The sequence below is a fragment of the Bufo bufo genome, chromosome 2 (assembly GCF_905171765.1).
Source record: "Bufo bufo chromosome 2, aBufBuf1.1, whole genome shotgun sequence".
In the NCBI taxonomy this organism is placed as follows: Eukaryota; Metazoa; Chordata; class Amphibia; order Anura; family Bufonidae; genus Bufo; species Bufo bufo.
The window spans coordinates 192,323,016-192,344,861 of record NC_053390.1 but is presented as its reverse complement, the minus strand read 5'-3'; the positions used below and the strand labels follow the sequence as shown (position 1 = coordinate 192,344,861).

The window sequence follows — 21,846 nt, the reverse complement described above, 5'->3', positions numbered from 1 at the left end:
CTAAGGTTCAGAATGTTAATGCCTCGCTTCAAGCTCTGATGGCACAGCGTGCAAACCACTCAGGTCTTGTCGTCAGCACATTGTGTGAAGAAGTGCCATGCCAGGAAACTCCTTGAAGCTGCCTTTGGTGTGCTCGGTCCCTGGTGACGGTGGCCAGTAGCAGGCGAACTGTTTTGGCGACGGCTGCTCTGCTTTTGCACCCTGCTCCCTCTTTTGCTACGCTGTTGGCTCGGTCTCACCACTGCCTCTTCCTCTGAACTCTGAAAATCTGTGGCACGACCTTCATTCCATGTGGGGTCTAAGACCTCATCGTCCCCTGCATCGTCTTCCACCCAGTCTTCCTCCCTGACCTCCTTTTTGGTCTGCACACTGCAGAAAGACGCAGCAGTTGGCACCTGTGTTTCGTCATCATCAGAGACGTGCTGAGGTGGTATTCCCATGTCCTCATCAGGAAACATAAGTGGTTGTGTGTCAGTGCATTCTATGTCTTCCACTTCTGGGGAAGGGCTAGGTGGATGCCCTTGGGAAACCCTGCCAGCAGAGTCTTCAAACAGCATAAGAGACTGCTGCATGACTTGAGGCTCAGACAGGTTCCCCGATATGCACGGGGGTGATGTGACAGACTGCTGGGCATGGGTTTCAGGCACCACCTGTGCACTTTCTGCAGAAGACTGGGTGGGAGATAATGCGAACGTGCTGGATCCACTGTCGGCCACCCAATTTGACTAGCGCCTGTACTTGCTCAGGCCTTACCATCCTTAGAACGGCATTAGGCCCGACCAAATATCGCTGTAGATTCTGGCGGCTACTGGGACCTGAGGTAGTAGGTTCAGTAGGACGTGTAGCTGTGGCAGAACGGCCACGTCCTCTCCCTGCACCAGAGGCTCCACCAACACCACCACCACGACCATGACCGCGTCCCTTATTAGATGTTTGCCTCATAGTTAGCGTTCAACAAGCAAAGTAAAAAGTGGTTAAGTCTGTTAAAAATAATTAACCGCCAATAAAAACCCTGATGTAGGGTATTGCACTCAATTATTTTTTTTAAACTCTATATGACAGCGGTATTTATGGCCTAGATTTCACAGTAACTTATGCACGTCTAATCCCAGATGTACAGTATATCAGAGGGTTTTTTAACCCCAGTAAGCAAAAAGCCGTATTTCTGGCCTAAATGTGACACTCACTTATGCACATCTAATCCCAGATGTGCACTATATCAGTGGTTTTTTTTTAACCCCAGTAAGCAAAAAGCCGTATTTGTGGCCTAAATGTGACAGTCACTTATGCACGTCTAATTCTAGATGTGCAGTATATCAGAGGGTTTTTTCACCCCAGTAAGCAAAAAGCCGTATTTCTGGGCTAAATGTGACAGTCACTTATGCATGTCTAATCCCAGATGTGCAGTATATCAGAGGGTTTTTTCACCCCAGTAAGCAAAAAGCTGTATTTCTGGCCTAAATGTTACACTCACTTATGCACGTCTAATCCTAGATGTGCACTATATGAAACAGATGTTTTTTTTTCACCCCAGTAAGCAAAAAGCTGTATTTCTGGTCTAAATGTGACACTCACTTATGCACGTCTAATCCTAGATGTGCACTATATCAGAGGGTTTTTTCACCCCAGTAAGCAAAAAGCTGTATTTCTGGCCTAAATGTTACACTCACTTATGCACGTCTAATCCTAGATGTGCACTATATGAAACAGATGTTTTTTTTTAACCCCAGTAAGCAAAAAGCTGTATTTCTGGACTTGCAGACATGCAGACAGCCTGTACTGGTGCAATATCGTTGCATAAAATGGCTGCCAATTATGTATTGATATTGACAAACTGAAGTAAAAAAAAGTTCGTTTTCAGTAGTAGTTGGCTCAGGGCAGGCTTAAAAAACACATTTGCTATAGCTCGCTGAGTAAAAAAGCAGTTCTTCATAAGATTTCTCCCTGATCTCTCCCTCACAGCAGCTGCAGCCTCTCCCTACACTAATCCGAGCAGAGTGACGGGCGGCGCTACGTGACTCCAGCTTAAATAAAGGCTGGGTCACATGCTGCAGTTGGCCAATCACAGCCATGCCAATTGTAGGCATGGCTGTGATGGCCTTTTGGGGCAAGTAGTATGACGCTTGTTGATTGGCTGCTGTGCAGCCTTTCAAAAAGCGCCAATAAAGCGTCGAACACCGAAGTCGAACTTTTACGTAAATGTTCGGGTTCGGGTCCGGGTGCCGAAAAGCCTAAAGTTCGGTACGAACCCGAACTTTACAGTTCGGGTTCGCTCAACTCTAGTGATAAGTACTGTGTAGAATAAATAACTATATAACTGGTGGCAATACCAAGTATGTCTAAATTATTTCATATTTTACTAATTGACAGCTTGTTATAGTTATTTTTAGCATTATTTGGGTATATATATATATATATACAAAATGTTTTTTTTTTTTTTTTTAGTTTTATAACTTTTTTTTGTCAGAATAGGAAAATCAGTAACTACTATTATTTTTACTTTTTTTCCTGCCTTGCAATAAATGTTATATTATCTGTGTTACCTGATGATGCCAGGGTCACTATTGTCTGTGGCAGGGATGGTCAACATGTGGCCCTTCAGATGTGGTCTGTCCAGGCATGCTGGGAGTTGTAGTTTTGAAACAACTGGAGGGCCACAGGTTGGGCATCCCTGGTCTGTGGAATCAGAGGGGTTAAACAGCCAGAATAAAATGCTCACAACTGTCCTGGATCTGACAGGATAGTCCTGTATTTTAGTGGCTGTACCACGGTCACGGAATGGCTGAGGTTAGAGATGAGCGAATCAAAGCTGACGAAGTGGAATTCATTATGAATTTCAGGAAAAATTCGATTTGCACCGAATGCAAATTTCCTCGCACTTTGTGGTAATGAATTGCATTTTTTCATAAAATGGCTGCTGCACGTGTAAGGACATGGGGCAAGGAACTCTGGGAAGACAGGATCACCCATAATGCCATGCATGCAATCAATCAGCCGCCAGCCAGCCCTCTGATGTCACAACCCTATAAATAGTGGCAACCATCTTGGATTCTGTCATTTAACAGTGTACTTAGTGCAGGTAGAGACGTCTGCAGGCGCTAGGGACAGTGATAGAAAACATCATTGTGCTAAAAAAATATAACATTTACAAGTGAATGGAAAGATTATTCAAGGTGTAGGGAAAGGATAGGGAGGAATCATTCCACAGCATTTCTGTTGAACAGGGTTCAGTCAGGCTGGTGACAGCCTGGGTAATAGGAACAGTCCTATTACACCTTGCAGTACCGACTGGGGATCCAAATTGCCATTATACAGCTCTGTAATTCCATCAAACTGTTCTTATTAGGGTGCAAGTGTTGTTTGATACAGGCATTAACAGGGGTTATTACAAGGAAATATTTATATGTTTTATTTGCCCTAGTGCGGTGCAGTTATATGTTCTAAAGCATTTTTGTGGCTTGTATTAGTGGGGGAAAAAGGATTTATTAGCCGTTGTGTGGTGAAGTGCGAAAATTACAGCCCTTTTTTCCATGTATTAGTGGAAAAAGAAAATATATATTTGCCGCTCAGTGGTGCAGTTATCTGTTTTAAAGCCCTTTTTTGTGTGTATTAGTGGAAAAAAGAAAAATATATTTGCCGCTCAGGGGTGCAGTGATATATTCTAGAGCCCAGTTTGCCGTGTATTAGTGGCGAAATAAAAATATATTTGCCGTTCAGCGTTGCACTTATCTGTTGAAAAGCCTTTTGTGTAAAAGTAGAAAAAAATTAGGGCCTAATTGCTGTTCTGCGGTGCAGTGACATATTCTAAAGCCCACTTTTCCATGTATTACTGGCTAAATAAAAATATATTCGCTGGCCAGCGTTGCACTTATCTGTTGAAAATCCTGTTGTGTTCTGCAAAATTAAAAAAAAATTAGGGCCTAATTGCCCTTGTGCGGTGCAGTGATATACTCTAAAGCCCAGTTTGCCGTGTATTAGTGGCGAAATAAAAATGTATTCGCTGTTTATCATTGCACTTATCTGTTGAAAAGCCTTCTGTGTAAAAGTAGAAAAAAATTAGGGCCTAATTGCCCTTTTGCGATGCAGTGCTATACTCTAAAGCCCAGTTTGCCGTGCATTACTGGCGAAATAAAAATATATTCGCCGTTCAGTGTTGCACTTATCTGTTGAAAAGCCTGTTGTGTTCTGTAAAAGTTTTAAAAAACTAGGGCCTAATTGTTTTTGTGCGGTGCAGTGCTATACTCTAAAGCCCAGTTTGACGTGTATTAGTGGTGAAATAAAAATATATTCGACGTTCAGCGTTGCACTTATCTGTTGAAAAGCCTTTTGTGTAAAAGTAGAAAAAATGTAGGGCCTAATTGCTGTTCTGCAGTGCAGTAATATATTCTAAAGCCCAATTTGCCGTGTATTACTGGTGAAATAAAAAAATATTCGCCGTTCAGCGTTGCACTTATCTGTTGAAAAGCCTTTTGTGTAAAAGTAGAAAAAAATTAGGGCCTAATTGCTGTTCTGCGGTGCAGTGACATATTCTAAAGCCCACTTTTCCATGTATTACTGGCTAAATAAAAATATATTCGCTGGCCAGCGTTGCACTTATCTGTTGAAAATCCTGTTGTGTTCTGCAAAATTAAAAAAAAATTAGGGCCTAATTGCCCTTGTGCGGTGCAGTGATATACTCTAAAGCCCAGTTTGCCGTGTATTAGTGGCGAAATAAAAATGTATTCGCTGTTTATCATTGCACTTATCTGTTGAAAAGCCTTCTGTGTAAAAGTAGAAAAAAATTAGGGCCTAATTGCCCTTGTGCGATGCAGTGCTATACTCTAAAGCCCAGTTTGCCGTGCATTACTGGCGAAATAAAAATATATTCGCCGTTCAGTGTTGCACTTATCTGTTGAAAAGCCTGTTGTGTTCTGTAAAAGTTTTAAAAAACTAGGGCCTAATTGTTCTTGTGCGGTGCAGTGCTATACTCTAAAGCCCAGTTTGACGTGTATTAGTGGTGAAATAAAAATATATTCGACGTTCAGTGTTGCACTTATCTGTTGAAAAAAATTAGGACCTAATTGCCGTCCTGCGGTGCAGTGAAATATTCTAAAGCCCAGTTTGCTGTGTATTACTGGCAAAATAAAAATATATTTGCCGTCCAGTGTTGCACTTATCTGTTGAAATGCCTGTTGTGTTGTGTAAAAGTAGAAAAAAATTAGGGCCTAATTGCCGTTCAGCGGTGCAGTTATATGTGGTGAAGCCCTTTTCGCGGGATGGACCGAATTACGTAGTGGTGAAATTTTTTATGTGAAACAGGCTTTTTGGGAGAAAATTGATGGGTTATTGTAGACTTTCTTCTGTATGAACCAAATTCCATCATACTTTGCCTTTACCATCTATTCACAATTAAATCAAGCAGCTTCACTAAATTGAAAAAATTCATATGTTTTTATCTGCTCCGTCTGCATTCGCTCTACACAGCACACAAGACATGACAGGAGAGCCTCTGTACAACTCCTTTTGTGGTATGGACTGACTTACTTAGTGGTGAAATTCTTTATATGACACTGGCTTTTTTTTGGAAAATGTATTGGTGAATGTACACCTCCTTTTGCGGTATGAACTGAAGTACTTAGTGGTGAAATTCTTTATGTGATACAGGCTTTCTCTGGGAAAATTTATGGGTGATCGTACAACTCCTTTTGCGGTATGGACAAACGTACTTAGTGGTGAAATTGTTTATGTGACACTGGGTTTTTTTTCGGAAAATTTATGGGTGAATGTACACCTCCTTTTGCGTTATGGACTGAAGTACTTAGTGGTGAAATTCTTTATGCGATACAGGCTTTCTTTGGGAAAATGTATGGGTGATTGTACAACTCCTTTTGCGGTATGGACCGACTTACTTAGTGGTGAAGTTCTTTATGTGACACTGTTTTATTTTGGAAAATGTATGGGTGAATGTACACCTCCTTTTGCGGTATGGACTGAAGTACTTAGTGGTGAAATTCTTTATTTGACACAGGTTTTTTTATTTTTTTTTATTTATGGGTGATTGCACACCTCCTTTTACGGTATGGGCCGAATTACGTAGTGGTGAAATGTGTTATGTGAAACTGGCTTTTTTTTGGGGAACATTAATGGGTGACTGTATACCTTCTTTTGCTGTATGGGCTGAATTACGCAGTATTGAAATTTTAAATTTCAAAGTAAACTCCGCTGCTCTGTATCTCTTGTGAAGTCAATGTCTCCAAATATGCCCCTCTCGCAATTTACAACAAATACATTATTTTTATGTAGAGATCCTTGAATTTTGTTGGAGGCATGTAGTGTATGCAAGCCATTTGCGACCCCTCTCATCACTCTCACGCTGTTCTGCACCTGGTTTGCCTGGGCGAATGGAGTCACACAGGGGAGGAACTGCTCGGTGTCCTTCATCAAGAAATCGTATCCTGGCTTTCTCAGCGACAACTCAAAATCGGAACCATTGTGACCGACAACGGGAAGAACATGGTGTCGGCCTTGCCTCAAGGACGGCTGAGCCAGGGGCGTAACTACCATAGCGGCAGACCAAGTGACTGCTATGGGGTCCAGGGCAAGAGGGGGCCCAGTTGGGATCCTCTCCTCTTCTACTGGGGGTATAAACTCAGTCAGGACTCCACCTTCTAAAGAAACAACTTTTAGCAAATGAGGCAGTGGAACAATGGCCCAAATATCATTAAAAGGGGTTTAGGTGGAAACCCTTCTGTCCTGTGTGGGGCCTGGTTTGATCCTTGCTATGGGGCCCTTACTTCTCTATGTACGCCACTGGGCTGAGCCATGCACCCTGCATGGCACACATGTTCAATCTGGTTGTCAAGCGGTTCCTGAAATCTTCCACCCATCTGCAAGACATCCTAAAAATGGCCAGGAAACTTTGCATGCACTTCAGCCACTCGTATACCGCAAAGCACACTCTCCTTGAGCTGCAGCGGCAGAACGGCATCCCCTAACATAGGCTGATATGCAACATTTCCAACCATTGGAATTCCACCCTCCATATGTTGGACCGACTGTACAAACAGAGAAAGGCCAGCGATTTTTTGATGATCCAAGCGGACAGGAGTAGTCCCCTATGTAATTTTGATGTCAGTCAGGGGACTGGAGACGTGGTGCCTAGAAAGATGGCGGCAGAGTTTGATACATTTTTGTTTGTCAATATCTCTGTTTACAGTCAGTGAAAGGGAAAGATCAACACCAACCGATGGGGTGTTAACGGCCAGAAGTAGGTCATCGGTACGAAGGAGCAGTCATTTTCACAGGTATCCTCCTGGAAGCTTGACCTCTGTGCGTCGACGGTCTGCACTGCGAAGCTTGTCTAAAATAAAAATCCCGCATTGCACCCCCTTGGAGGAAACTCTTGATCCGACACAGGCTTTGCTCCTTCAAAAACAATGGACTCTGTACAGCTTGACACTGATGTATCATTTCTCATACACCAAACTGAAAGAGTATTCCAAGCACCTCTCTGCTCCCATGGCTGCGAGAAGCAGAAGGGTCTTGCCATTGAAGTGGGTTCACAGCTGAACCTAAAAGCAAAATCTTCCTGTTTACCTGGACTCAAAGAAAAGGACAGAGATCCACTGGCTGTGCTCATACAGATTTCATCCAAGCCTCCACTCACCAAGGCAAGCACAGAGGACTGGATTGTGTGGACAAGTTGGTTCTGTGGGACGTACACAGAGGACGATCTATTGGAGGTGTTACCAAAGACATTTACTTGCCTCCTGCTCTTCCTGTATAATAACTCACTGCTATCATAGGGACGTTGTTCCAAAGATACTTGACTGTTGTTTGGGTAAGCAGGTGATCAGTTCTCAGGACCTTACTTGGCTAGCAGCGATGTGGATCGGATATGATGTGTCTGGATCAGTGTCGGCCACTGGGCTTGTTTTCTCTGTGCCCGTCGAACCTTGCATGGACATTTATTATGCCATCCAACCAGAGGACTTCAAGACTTTATGGAATGATATTCATAAATCAAAGGATGAGGTTACGTTGGAGGAAGTGGACAATTTATTCCAATGTCTTTACTCGCATTTCTTCAGACACTTTAGAATCCACTTATCAGCAACCAAGCTCATCAAGGAATGTTTGTTTGCTAGACTGTCCTGCAGTTATCAGCCATAACCCCATACATTTCTTGATCCATATTCATTACCATCGTGGTCACCACGACACTGGTCGTCAATCCATTCTTGTTGATGAAGCACTTTGTTTTTCCAGTGGGTACAAAACACAGAAGACATGCAACTATTCTATTCATGTGTCATCTTTGTTTTGGATTCACTGTTTTTTTGGCATTAGCAATACTGATGGATTACTGACCAAATGCAGACTGAGTGAAGGCAGATGCTCCCCAGACAGGATCCGTTTTTTGGGGGTTATTGTTCTGACGGATCAGAGGAAGGGCAAAATAATCAGTGACGTCAACACAAACTTACTGCTGACACCCTCTCCACTCTGTCGGAGGGGCTCTACTTGTATAAGCGTAATAGAACAGGGTCTGTAGACATCTATGTGGAATCAGCTGCCGACAGTGTAAAAGGAGTGCGCTTCTTCTTGGCGCTAACATTGACCTGTAAGGCTGACTTCATACTGTACGTGAGTTATTTGGTCAGTTTTGGCCATGTGACTGCCCAAATAGGTGAAGTGCGCATTGATTCTAAGTGCGACGCCTGTCATCTGCATGTCATACGGACACACAGTATTATTTCACTACCAAAGCAGACTCCCTATGTGTGTTACTGCAAGGCACAGTGTTCTACACCACTGGCTCTCTGCAGCCAGGAAATAGCAGTTTTTAACGTAATTCACTGTGAATTTATTCTGATCGAACCAAATTTTTCCCCAAAAATTCGACGAACCGGCAAACAGAATTTTTGAAAAATGTGCTCATCTGTAGCTGAGGTATATCCAGCTATCAACTGTCTCTGCGTCCTTAGGTCTTCTCGATGCTTCACCATTCAACTCAACTGACAGCACTTTCCAGCAGGCACAATGTGGTCACACATGCATAGCGCTGACGGGCTGTGTAGGAGGAGTGGTGCAGGCCAGGAATTATCCTGTGCTTATACAACGGACAGCAGCGCAATGTATGTGTGACAGCATCGTGCCTCCTGGGAGCGCAAGAGCTGCTCCGATCATAAGTGAATGCTTAGGTGAGTATGTAGTGTTTTTTTTTTAATAGTAAAGGGAGGGCACTGCTGAGAGGCATAACTATTGTGAAGGGGCACAGTATGGGCATAGCTACTTTGTGGGGGCAAATAAGGGAATAATTACCATGTAGGGGCACTAAGGGGACTGGGCTGGATAGGGCTTGTTTGGTGTAGGCATTGGGCAGATTTAGAGGCATGATTAATGTTAAAAAAATTGTGCCATGACACGCTACTCTGATTTTCAAAAGTTTGGGAAGTATGGAATCAGTATTCTTTGATCAATGATCCTAGCCATAAGGCTAGTATTCCATGTAGTAGCCACTGCACAGCAAATTTAGAGACAAGATGTGATCATTGTGTGGCTAGAAACCTGAAGTTCCTGCAAATTAATTTGGGTTATCTACTTTCTTACTAATAGATGGTGGACGTCAGATTTTTGGTCACAGAGTGTCTGCATCTTGGCTTGGCTGTGCACTGGCACTATGGGGGACTCTATGGGGGACACCAAGTATGAAATAGCTAGCACCAGCAAGTGATGGTGCGGACACAACTGCTATGCCTGCATCATTGCAACGGTGGTTTGCATTTAAGGGGTTCTCTGGGCTTTTTCTATTGATGACCTATTCTCAGGATAGGTCATCAATAGAGAAAACTGACCAAATAACTCAAGTATCAACTCCTACAGGTAGATGTTAGTGTCAAGAACAAGTGCACTCCTTTTACACCCTCGTCAGCTGATTCCATATAGATGTCTACAGACCCTGTTCTATTAAACGCTTCTACAAGTAGAGCCCCCCCATACAGAGTGGAGAAGGTGTCAGCAGTAAGTTTGTGTTGACGTCACTGATTATTTTGCCCTTCCTCTGATCAGTCACAACCATGACCCCTCAAAAAACGGATCCTGTCCGTTGAGCATTTGCCTTCACTCGGTCAGCATTTGGTCAGTAATCCATCAGTATTGCAAATGCAAAAAAAAACAGGAGTGGATCTAAAACAGAGATGAACCGAATATTTGCATGCCTTCTGTATTTTCTACCCACTCCTGCTTTTGGCTACCAAATCATAAGCAAATTTTGATGGGACCATAAAGGCCTTAAAGCAGCTACACAGACAGGATTCGATGTGCGTCTCATTTTTCCTTCCTTCTGACAGATCAGAAGAAGTGTCAAATAAATGATGATGTCAGCCAGGCCGAAAGCCAAAATAGTGGACCAGTCATGAAGTGGGGAAGGGTGGGAACAGCATGAGAAGCCCACAGAGTGGACCTATGACATAGTGGTGTGGTGGAAGCAGCATGAGGAGCCCACAGAGTGGCCCAATGACAGGGTCTGGAGGTGGAAGCAGTATGAGGAGGCCACCGAGTGGCACAATGACCGAGGCTGCAGGTGGCGGCAGCATGAGTAGGCCACAGAGTGGCACAATGACCAAGTCTGTAGGTGATGGCAGCAGAAGCAACAGAATTAGGAGAAGGCCACCGAGTGGCACAATGACCGAGGCTGCAGGTGGCGGCAGCATGAGTAGGCCACAGAGTGGCACAATGACCAAGTCTGGAGGTGGCAGCAGCATGAGTAGGCCACAGAGTGGCACTACGACAGAGTATGGAGGTGGCAGCAGCATGAGTAGGCCACAGAGTGGCACAATGACAGAGTCTGGAGGTGGCAGCAGCATGAGTAGGCTACCCAGTGGCACAATGAGAGTCTGGAGGTGGCAGCAGCATGTGGAAGCCACAGAGTGGCACAATGACCAAGTCTGGAGGTGACAGCAGCATGAGTAGGCCACAGAGTGGCACAATGACAGAGTCTGGAGGTGGCAGCAGCATGAGTAGGCTACCCAGTGGCACAATGAGAGTCTGGAGGTGGCGGCAGTATGAGGAGGCCACCGACTGCAGCGCTGAACGCTGAATACAATTTGTTTTTCCACCTAAATAAGTCACAAAAGATTTTACCGCATATAACTGCAACACTGAACGCTGAATAAAATGAGTTTTTCCACCAAAATATGTCAATAAAGAATTTACCACATATACAGATGTAGCAGGGTTAGCACACAAACTCTTAACTCAAATTTCTTAACGCATCGCGTTATCTTGAAACAAAAGCCATTGAAAAGCAATTGAAGGTGTTTGCTTAACGCAATTAGTTAGGTAACATGTCTCATAAAGCATGTGTGTTAACTCTACTACATCTGTTACTACAGCACTGAACGCTGAATATAATTAGTTTTTCCACTGAAATACGTCAATAAAGAATTTACTGCATATAATGGAGCACGGAGATGGAGAGGGTCTTCGGATTTCACCCGCACTATACGGACGTCTCAGAAATGAACCGCTGCTCCCGACAGCAGCTCCTGGGAAGGTCATGGAGCATCCCGGGCATCTGGCATCTATTCGCTCTGCTGAAGGATTATTTTGAAAGTGTGTAGAAGCCACAGATTTATCATGGAGACATCAATGAGATTTTACCACATATACTTCAATAAAGATTTTACTGGATATAACCGCAGCGCTGAACGCTGAATAAAATTTGTTTTTCCACCAAGATACGTCAATAAAGATTTTACCACAAATATTACTGCAGAGCTGAATGGTGAATATATTTTGTTTTTGTACTGAAATAATAACTGCAGAAGTGAAATGCATATATATTTTTCTTTCTGTATTGAAAAAGGCCGTAAACGCTTTTAGCAGAAATAAATGCACCAGTGAAGTATGTATATTTTTTTCATTTTTGTACTGAAATAGGCCACTAAACGCTTTCAAGACATATAACCGCCGCTGATGTGAACTGAGAAAGTATTTTTCTTTTTGTACTGAAATAGGCCACTAAACACTTTCAACACAAATAACCGCCGAAGTGACCGGAGAATATATTTTTCTTTTTGTATTGAAATACAAAATAACACATATAACCTCTGCACTGACTGACTGCTACCTCCGCTACTTCCGTGAACCCCTGCACCACTGCTTCCCAGGCAGGTAGGCTGCTGCGAAGCAGGTGGTCTACCCGGGCACGTTTGGCTCCCGACCTCCTACTGCTGCCACCCTGCTGACTCCCAGCCATGCTTTTAACACATATAACCGCCGACGTGAACTGAGAATATATTATTCATTTTGTACTGAAATAGGCCAGTAAACGCTTTCAGCAGAAATAAATGCACCAGTGAAGTGCGTATATATTTTTCTTTCTGTACTGAAATAGGCCACTGAACGCTTTTGCCACAAATAAGTGCATCAGTGAAGTGCGTATATTTTTTTTATTTCTAAATGAAATAGGCCACTAAACCCTTTTGCCACAAATAAGTTCACCAGTGAAGTGCATATATAGTTTTCTTTCTATACTGAAATAGGGCACTAAACCTTTTTGCCACAAATAACTGCACCAGTGAAGTGCGGATATTTTTTTCTTTCTAGAATGAAATAGACAACTAAACGCTTTTGCCACAAATATGTACACCAGTGAAGTGCGTATATTTTTTTCTTTCTCTACGCTTTCAACACATATAACCGCCGACGTGAACTGAGAATATATTTTTCTTGTTTGAAAATGTATAAGCTACTAAAGGCTTTCCAACATAGCAATTGCACCACAAGAACAAATTGCTGGAATGACAGAGCTGTATAATGGCTATTTGAATCCCCAAATAATCTTTCCCTGCACTTGTAAATCGCTTTTCTAGCACTGTCCCTAGCGCCTTCTGACGTCTCTCCCTGCACTAAGATGCTGTGAAATGATTCCTCCCTATCCTTTCCCTGTACTTGTAAATCGCTTTTATGGCACTGTTCCTAGGGCTTTCTGACATCTCTCCCTGCACTAAGTTGCTGTGAAATGATTCCTCCCTATCCTTTCCCTGCACTTCTAAATCTTTTTTTTTTTCATTTTTTTTTTTCACTATAAGGTTTTTCCAATTGCTGTCCCTAGCGCCTTCTCACGTCTATCCCTGCACTCAGAATGCTTAAAAATGTCTGACTCTAAGATGGCCGCTGTATTTATAGGGATGTGACATCACAGGGCTGGCTGGCTGCTGATTGGCTGCATGCATGGCATTTTGGGTCAGCCCGCCTTCCCAGAGTTCCTTGCCCCATGTCCTCACACGTGTAGCCGCCATTGTAGTCACCATTTTAGGAAAAATTGCGATTCGTTACCACTGTTTTCAGATCGGTGGTTGTGCTGGGTGTTGGCCTGATCAACTGTACGGGGAGATTGCACGTGCAGTGAGCACGTGCCGTCTCCCTTTTCTTCTCCTGTCCGCTGCTGCTGTCCCAAACACATAGAGAAGGGAGACGGCACGTGCACACTGCATGCGCCGTCTCTTTATATAGCTGATTGCTGGGGTTGCCGGGTGTCGGACCCCCACCGATCTGATATTGATGACCTATCCTGAGAATAAGTTATCAATAGAAAAAGCCCGGACAATCCCTTTAAGGTAAACTAAATTACCAGCAGGTCCTAAAGGTCTGCAGCTGCCAGAACATGCTGGGAGCTGTAGTTCATTGAGAGAGTCACAAAGTTTTTAAATTGAAAATTAAAGTTTTTTTTTACAGTAAATACCTAGTTTTCTTTGAGGACTGGCGTGGGGAAATACTCACACTTTCTCCTCTTGCTTGCAGCCTGATAGGTTTCTTATTTTCTCAGTCTCCTCCACACTGTGTCACTGTCAGTGAGAGAGAAGTGCACACTAAGTGCAAGTGTATGCCTGCCTTTCAGACTGTAGCACACAGATGCCTCCATCACTTGCTGCACACAACCCAGCTCTGCAGAGCCAGATAGCTCCAGGATGTAGGCGGGCAGACAGCAGGGAATGTGTAAAAGCTGTCCAGCAGAGATAGGCTGAGAGCTAACAGGATGGGAGGCGTGGTCAGGTCAGTGGAGACCATGACTGGAGAGGATGTGCCTTATTGCTGCAACTACACAGTATGCAAGTGGCAAGTTGTAATGTCATACTGCCACTTTCTTTCCCTGACAGAGTAATTGAGATTGTATACCACATTGCTGATACTTATGGGAACTCATGCAAGAGTAGTGAGACTATGGAACTCTCTGCCTGAGGAGGTGGTGATGGTGAGTACAATAAAGGAATTCAAGAGGGGTCTGGATGTATTTCTGGAGCGTAATAATATTACAGGCTATAGCTACTAGAGAGGGGTCGTTGATCCAGGGAGTTATTCTGATTGCCTGATTGGAGTCGGGAAGGAATTTTTTATTTCCCTAAAGTGAGGAAAATTGGCTTCTACCTCACAGGTTTTTTTTGCCTTCCTCTGGATCAACTTGCAGGATAACAGGCCGAACTGGATGGACAAATGTCTTTATTCGGCCTTATATACTATGTTACTAAGAGGGGGCGGGGCAGGGGAATGCAGTGGTAGCGCTTCCTTGCGCAGAGAGAAGCTCTCATAAAGACTCCTTTACTAAATAGATCAGGGCCCACCGAGGGATTCACCGGCTCCCTGGTGGGCCAGTCCGAGCCTGTATAAGGGAAAGATCTGCACTTGTTCTGTGTTTAGAGCCACACCGGGTTTTGGCTCACAATCACTGATAGAAATCACTGGCAAAAACACTTACATGTGCATAAGTCCTATGAAACATTACAGAGAAAAGCATGCTGGGTTTATATGACAAAAATATGCAGTAATAGGGTAGAAAAAAATATCATTATGGATATGGAGAACACCTTTAAAGGGGTTGTCCAGGATTAGAAAAATATGGCGGCTTCAATGGAGCTCAGCTGCAATACCAGACACAACTCATCGACCGGTGTGGTGATGTTTTTGGAGAAAAGAAGTCATCTTTTTGTAATCCTAGACAGTTGCATTAACCAGTTTAAGACTAGATAATATATCCCCTTTCCTAAGTCCTAACGGGGCTCCATTTCTATTTATTTTATTTTTTCACATGTGTCTTTGAAAGCCGTTACTTTTTTTGTTTGTTTATGTAAATAAGCTTTGTACCTTTTTACGGTGATACATGGAGCTTTATTTCAGTATTTTTTTATAACGCGGAAAATGTAAAAAAGGGGAGGGTGATAGTCTGTTTTTTTCACATTTTCTCTTTTTTTTTTAACAACACATTGTGCAACTAAAATACTTAATTTAATTTAGTGTTACCATTCCATAACAGTCATTTTGATATACGGGATGTATGTGTTATAACGGTTAGTGATGGCGCTAGTGGCTACCTACCATACAGCATGTGGAGGTGGCTTTTTAAATTATTTTAAAAAAATGTATAAATATACATACTAGAGATGAGCAAATCAATTATATCAATATATCAAAATTGGATATTAACTAGAGAAGAGAAAATTTCAAATTTGTTTCAGGTCCAACTAGTCAATTCAAACCCAAACTAATTCTAGACTAATAAGATATTCTCCAATTAGCCTAAAATTGGTATATAACATTTTCTAGGTTCCTAAGACTCTATTTTTTTTAAAAAAGCCTCATGAAATAAACATGAGTTTAGAATAGAGCGCTCCGTACAGTATTGAAATGTATTGGCTCCTATGAGCCGAAGTTATTACATTGCTAAGTCTCACCAGACTTCGCATAATAACTTCATAAGTAGAAATTGATTTATGAAGTTATTATGCGAAGTCTTGCGAGGCTTCACGAAGTAATAACTTCAGCTTATAGGAGCCAATACATTCTAATACTGAAGGGGGTACTCGCTCAGTACAGTATTCAAATGAAGTATTATGCGAATCAACTTCGGATGTTCCATCTGAAGTCGATTCGCTCATCCCTACTAGTCAGCTAAGCAAAGCAATTTTATCTTGAGACATTCCAGTTCTCTCTGGTTTGTCCAAAATCAGTTCCAAAAAAACTTGTATGTAGAATCTGATTTTTCTTTTTTGAAAACTTTTGAAGAATTCAGAAATGGTAGAATAGATTGGCTCATTCTTAATTCTAACAAGCCCAACTGTTTTGCAATTTTTTCAAACAAATAAAGAGAAATCTACACTTGATAAACATGTGCAATTCAACTTTCTTTTCCGAAATGACTAAAAAAGAAAGCTGAGTGTTTCACAATTACAGTATATCCTTCCAGTTATCTATCAGTCTTTTAAAAATACTTATATAAAAAAATGAGAGAAAAAAATAGCTAAGCCAGGCCCACATCTTTAACTAGCTCATTCAGAAAAAAAAGCCCTTAAACAAAGCAGATAGAATTAGCTTTTCTAGTTGAGAGGCTGTGAGGGGACCTCTGGGTGGGTACTATTTCAATTATGGAGCCCATTTAATATATGTGATGACTATTGTAGGCTAGGCAATGTATGTATTGTTATGTAGGTCTATTTTAGTATTTATTTTGCTCATATAGTGCCAGTATATTGTGCAGCCCTGTACAGACTAATGCTATTCATGTCAGCTCTTCTCCTCAACAAGGCTCACAATCTATATTCCCAGAAATATTCTAACCTATCAGTACACAATGTGGGAGGAAATCAGTGTACCCAGTGGAAACTCATGCAAACATAGGGAGACCATACAAACTCCATGTGTATATATATATATATATATATATATAGTCCTTGGTATTTAAATCTAGGACCCTAGTGCTGCAAAGCCATTGACTTAAAGCATATCTGAGTTTTCAAACAAGTTTGCATGGGTGTGCTTCTTTGTAAAATCATAACTGTGAAGGAACTGGTGTTTTTTTTTTTTTTTTGCTTCATTGAAGTCTCTTTCAGCCATATTATTCCCTGTTTCAGCCCACAGCTAGATGCATTTCTCTCAGGAGAAGTGGGTGCCAGTACTGTATGCAGTGACTGCACTTCCTTTCCCATTATGTTTGTTTTCTTCTAGGGTGCTTAGAAAGCTGATAAGGAGGGATAAACTCCACATACAGAAAGTCAGGCGGCTCCTGTGATGTTCAGAAATTATGTAGAAACAGTTGTTTTATCAGGCTCACAATCTGAGCTAGCTCTGACATGCCCTCAATTCCTCTCAGTCATATTCTGAGTCTCTGCAAATTAGGTGGAAGTGAGACCCACGAGTGGTCATGATTTTTAAATGAAGTTATTTAGAAATTTGCTAGTTACGCCTTTCTCTATTAAATGAAATGAAATTGTGTGAACGTACAGTGACTCTTTAATGTAAAGAAATTTCACCTTGTGCACTTTGTAAAAAAGTTGGTCTTTTACAGTAGCTTATTTATGTGACATGCTACTTCTTAGAAGCAGATTTCATTATAGATTCAATAGAAGTCAATAGGGAAGCAGAAAAAGCTCACCTCACCTCAAAAACCTCATTATTTTCTCTAGACTTCACTGCTTGGCTGCTCTCCGTCTCAGTTCTAATAGAATGCAGCTATGATCAGAAACTGCTACTAAGTTGCATGGTAGTCAAAGCTCTATTCTAAGGACACACGCCGCGGTCATGGGGCATTTGGGGCGCGGCCATGCTTCAGTCGAGTACTGCAAAGCCAATTAGGCTGTAGCTGCCTCTTATTTAACTAATGAAAACTGCCTTGTATAGCCAACCTGCATTGCTAATGGCTGTGCAGTACTCGACGGCAGCAAGGCTGTCGCCCTGAACCCCCCACGACAGTGCCGTGTGGTCGTACCCTAAGGCACCTGGAACTCACTTCTGTCTCGTCAGTGGCTCTGGCTGCTGCTCTGTCTCTCCCTTATACTGCAGCTCAGTGTGTTCAGATTAGCTGCTATATATAAGTACAAGCCCAGTTCAAGCGCTTCAAGACGTCAGTGCACGCCAAGAAGATTTTTTTTCACATGAAGAGCAGAATCATTAGAAACTCCAAGAAACCAACCAATAAAGAAGACTAGGAAATAATTTACATATGACATATAGTGGTCCAAAAGAGGGTAGGGGGTATGACATTACTACAGACTATATACCATTAGATACAAGAACATTTTAGTATACAAAAATTCTGAATATATATTAAAAGACAAAAATTAAAAAATTAAACTTTATGTACTAGGTGCTTCTCAGTTATACATTAAAATATGAATATAGCAAATCTGAATCTGCCATTTAACTGTGCTCTGCTAAATCTGTATGCTCAAGAAATAGGTTACATTTTACTCACCCACTGTATCACATGGTTCATCTTTATGGACACAGAAATCCATCCTAGGAGGAGAAAGAGCTACACATTAATCACAATCAACTCTGTCAGACTAGTAATAATTATGTGACCAATTTGCACAGATTTAATATGCCTCAGTTGGTAGAAACAAGAATCCCTTATGGTAACCAAGACCACAGAAAAGGAAAGATTTAGATTAGCAAATAGGTATTGCAAACTTTATCTAATACTGTGAGAAGCCTTGGTATTGAGAATGAGAAATAGGCATCCTGTTTGAGTATTACAATTTACACTTAAAGCAGCCCTTACACCACAATTCCAAATATACTGCAGTTATACCACAGCATCTTACAGTCAGTGTGATCATGCATTGTCCCAGTGGAGCTCACAATCTAAATCCCCTATCAGTATGTTTTTGGAGTGCAGGAGGAAACCATAGTACCAAGCACAGGGAGAACATACAAACTCCATGCAGATGTTGCCCTTGGCCAGATTCAAACTTCTGAACTTCTGATCACTTTCTGTCAACTTCCACACAGATGTGGTCACATGCACCTCTGCATCCAATGACTGTCCTTGGTGGTGACGTATCCCCAAACAGCACATAACCGAGCAATGACGTGCCACTTGTGAACATGTCACTGCTGAGGTCAGTTCTAAGATACAGCAGACCACATGATACCAGGAATAGGAAGTCAAGTGAAGTGAGCCTGGAAGCTACGAAGCTATACAGAGTGGCAGAAAGCAGGTAAGTACAGGTACTGCTGGGTGGGAGGGGAATAAAAAAAAAAAACTCTGCCCAACCACTTTAAACATAGCTTTCATAGTGTAAATGTCTATTTTAGTGCAAATGATTAACTTCAGGCAAGGGATATAAGTATACCTTAAACTAGTACCCTAAACCAATGACAATTCAGTAATAAGCAGCCAACACAATAATACATAGCAACATGACAGTCATGCATTAGTGAAAATTAAGCAATTTTCAAATATATATGTTAAAGTATGTAAAGTACTTTCACAACTTTCAATTTTTTTATAATTGGATTTTGTGCATTTTTATAATTGCATTTTGCTTATTTTGAGCTAAAAACTATTTTTTTCAATTGAAAAACAAAGTCGTAGTGGCTCTCCTGTTTTAGTTTCTGGATATACACAGGTGCACTGCTATCTGACTGCCCCACAGTCTGGAAATATAGGATGATGTTTCAAACGTATTAGCAAGCACTCAATCATCAGGAATTGTACCGAAAAAAGATTTTTATTGTATCTAGATATATATACAAATATAATTAAAATTATCCCAAAATTAAATAGTATGAAATAAGAAATGTAATAATTATGATCAAAAATAAAAATAAAGACACAGAGATCAGTTGAATGTATTTCTGTCTAGCTCAGTGAGGAACAGTGGACTGTCTATACCGGAGGGAGACAGGAACACATCCAGATCAATGTACAATATAGTTGAATCCAAAAGGAAGGAAGCACAATATAATCCTAATATAACTATTTTGTCCACAAAATATAAAAATCAAATAAAAGAAATATCCTTTTATATCCAGAGAATTTATTTTTATTTTCATTGATTATAGATAGAGATGAGCTAATCGAATCCCACGAATAGTGTTGAACGCGAATATTCGAATCGAGAATTTTAATCAAGAATATCGCCACTTTGAGAATTCACAAAGATTTAGAATATAGTGCTATATATTTGTATTCTCGAATATTCTAGATTTTTTTTTCATCAGTTACCTCCGTTCTTGCTTGTGGGCCAATGAGAAGGCTGTAATGTCTTTGTCTGTGCTTAGCAACATTCCTAGCAAACAATAGGAAAGCTGCCTATCCCTTACTATATAAGAACCTCCCCAGCAGCCATTTTCTGCAGTTTTTTGCAGTTCTGAGAGAAGTGTCATTGCTATGCTCTGTGTTTTACTGTTTAATTACATTAGATAGTTAGTTAGCTTATACATGTATATATAACACAGATAGTTAGTGGAAGATAGTCAGTGTAGGTTAGATAGTGATATAGTGTAGCTGATAGGTTCCAGTGTAGGGTGTTAGGTAGTGTGATAGGAATTATTGTTTCTCTGCTGTCCATACATACATGCTACAGACAGTGCTGTGATGTCACAACAATACTTAGTGCACCATTCATTAATATGTAGTCAGACCTGCTAAAATGTGAAGTTGCACGTATTTCGCAAAAATATAGTCAATACTAATTGCCGATTTGCGCAATCGCTAATATATTGGAGCACTTTATCTGCATATACAGTCATGGCCGTAAATGTTGGCACCCCTGAAATTTTTCAAGAAAATGAAGTATTTCTCACAGAAAAGTATTGCAGTAACATGATTTGCTATACACATGTGTATTCCCTTTGTGTGTATTGGAACAAAACCAAAAAAGGGAGGAAAAAAAGCAAATTGGACATAATGTCACAACAAAGTCCAAAAATGAGCTGGACAAAATTATTGGCACCTGTCACGAGTTGGAGGTCCCAGGAGAGACCACCGCGTCGTCAAGCAATAAACAAACGGAAATCAGGTACAGATACACAAGAGTTTATTGCACAAACAAAAACCAGGGAAGGCCACACAGACAAAACATGAGCTCTATGTACCATCAGCACAGTGGGAGAAAACCCCCACTGCGCCACTGTCTAGTAATACCTCAGAGAGGCGTGACTAAGCAACTCCTGGTATTCACTAGGGCCCCAGATGGTAGGGTTAGGCTTTGCAGCAGGAAGTTGCCAGGGTCCACTCTGGAGCGTGAACTAGACAGTGACAGCAGGAACGAATGGACAACAGGTACCAGAAGGTACCGACGGCACATAGGCATACATAACATAGACAGGCAAATACAAACAGGGCAACTAAAACATAAGCAGGAATACATAGCAAGGAAACAGGAGTGACAATGAGCAGAGAAGGACTTGCTCCACCAGTAGTAAACTGCATGGCCTTGCGCATGGCATTCTGCTGCAAAGAAAGGTTCAGCAAGGGCTTGCTAAACAGAAACATATGAATACATACTAGGTAACAAACGTAACTGGCAGAACAGATAACAAAACACAGGAAAGAGGACGGGAGAGAGGACGTCAATGAACAAGTAGGGAAACCCACAGAGCACAGACAGACAGACACGGATCCCATGGGTCAGCAGCATGGGACAGAGAGTACAAACCAGGAGCAGAACAGGACAAGACAACACACATCAGGAGAGCTGACACAGAACTGAGGAAACCTCAGCCTTATATACAGGTTCCATGGGTGCAGCAGAGAGACCACACCCATGGAGCAGACAGAGAGGATTAACTCCTAATAGGCACACAGGGGAGTTAACCCATAAAGAACCACAAATAAAACACAGAAACGAAACTTCAGCGAGGAGCGCCGAACGAGCAAGGACGGAAGGTCACAGCCAGAGGTAACGACTGTGACACTCCCACCCCTCAAAGCCCCCCCCCTCTCCTCCCAAACAGAAAGGGGAAGAAGTGGGGCAACAACCCAAACAGAACCAGGCAAGGGGACAGAAATCAAAGGGGCGACGAGGTACAAGGGCAGGAACACACACGACGACCTCAACCAGCCAAACCACTGAAAACCAG

At 41.9% G+C, this 21,846-nt stretch overlaps 1 protein-coding gene across 1 annotated transcript in view; it reads right to left on the bottom strand.

Moving 5' to 3' along the window:
- Positions 1 to 21,846, bottom strand: part of ADAMTS19 (ADAM metallopeptidase with thrombospondin type 1 motif 19) — a 366,657-nt gene that overhangs the window by 222,131 nt on the left and 122,680 nt on the right. The window contains exon 7 of the mRNA XM_040415985.1: positions 18,230 to 18,273. Within this exon, the coding sequence (XP_040271919.1) occupies positions 18,230 to 18,273 (44 nt within the window). The remainder of the gene's footprint in view (positions 1 to 18,229; positions 18,274 to 21,846) is intronic.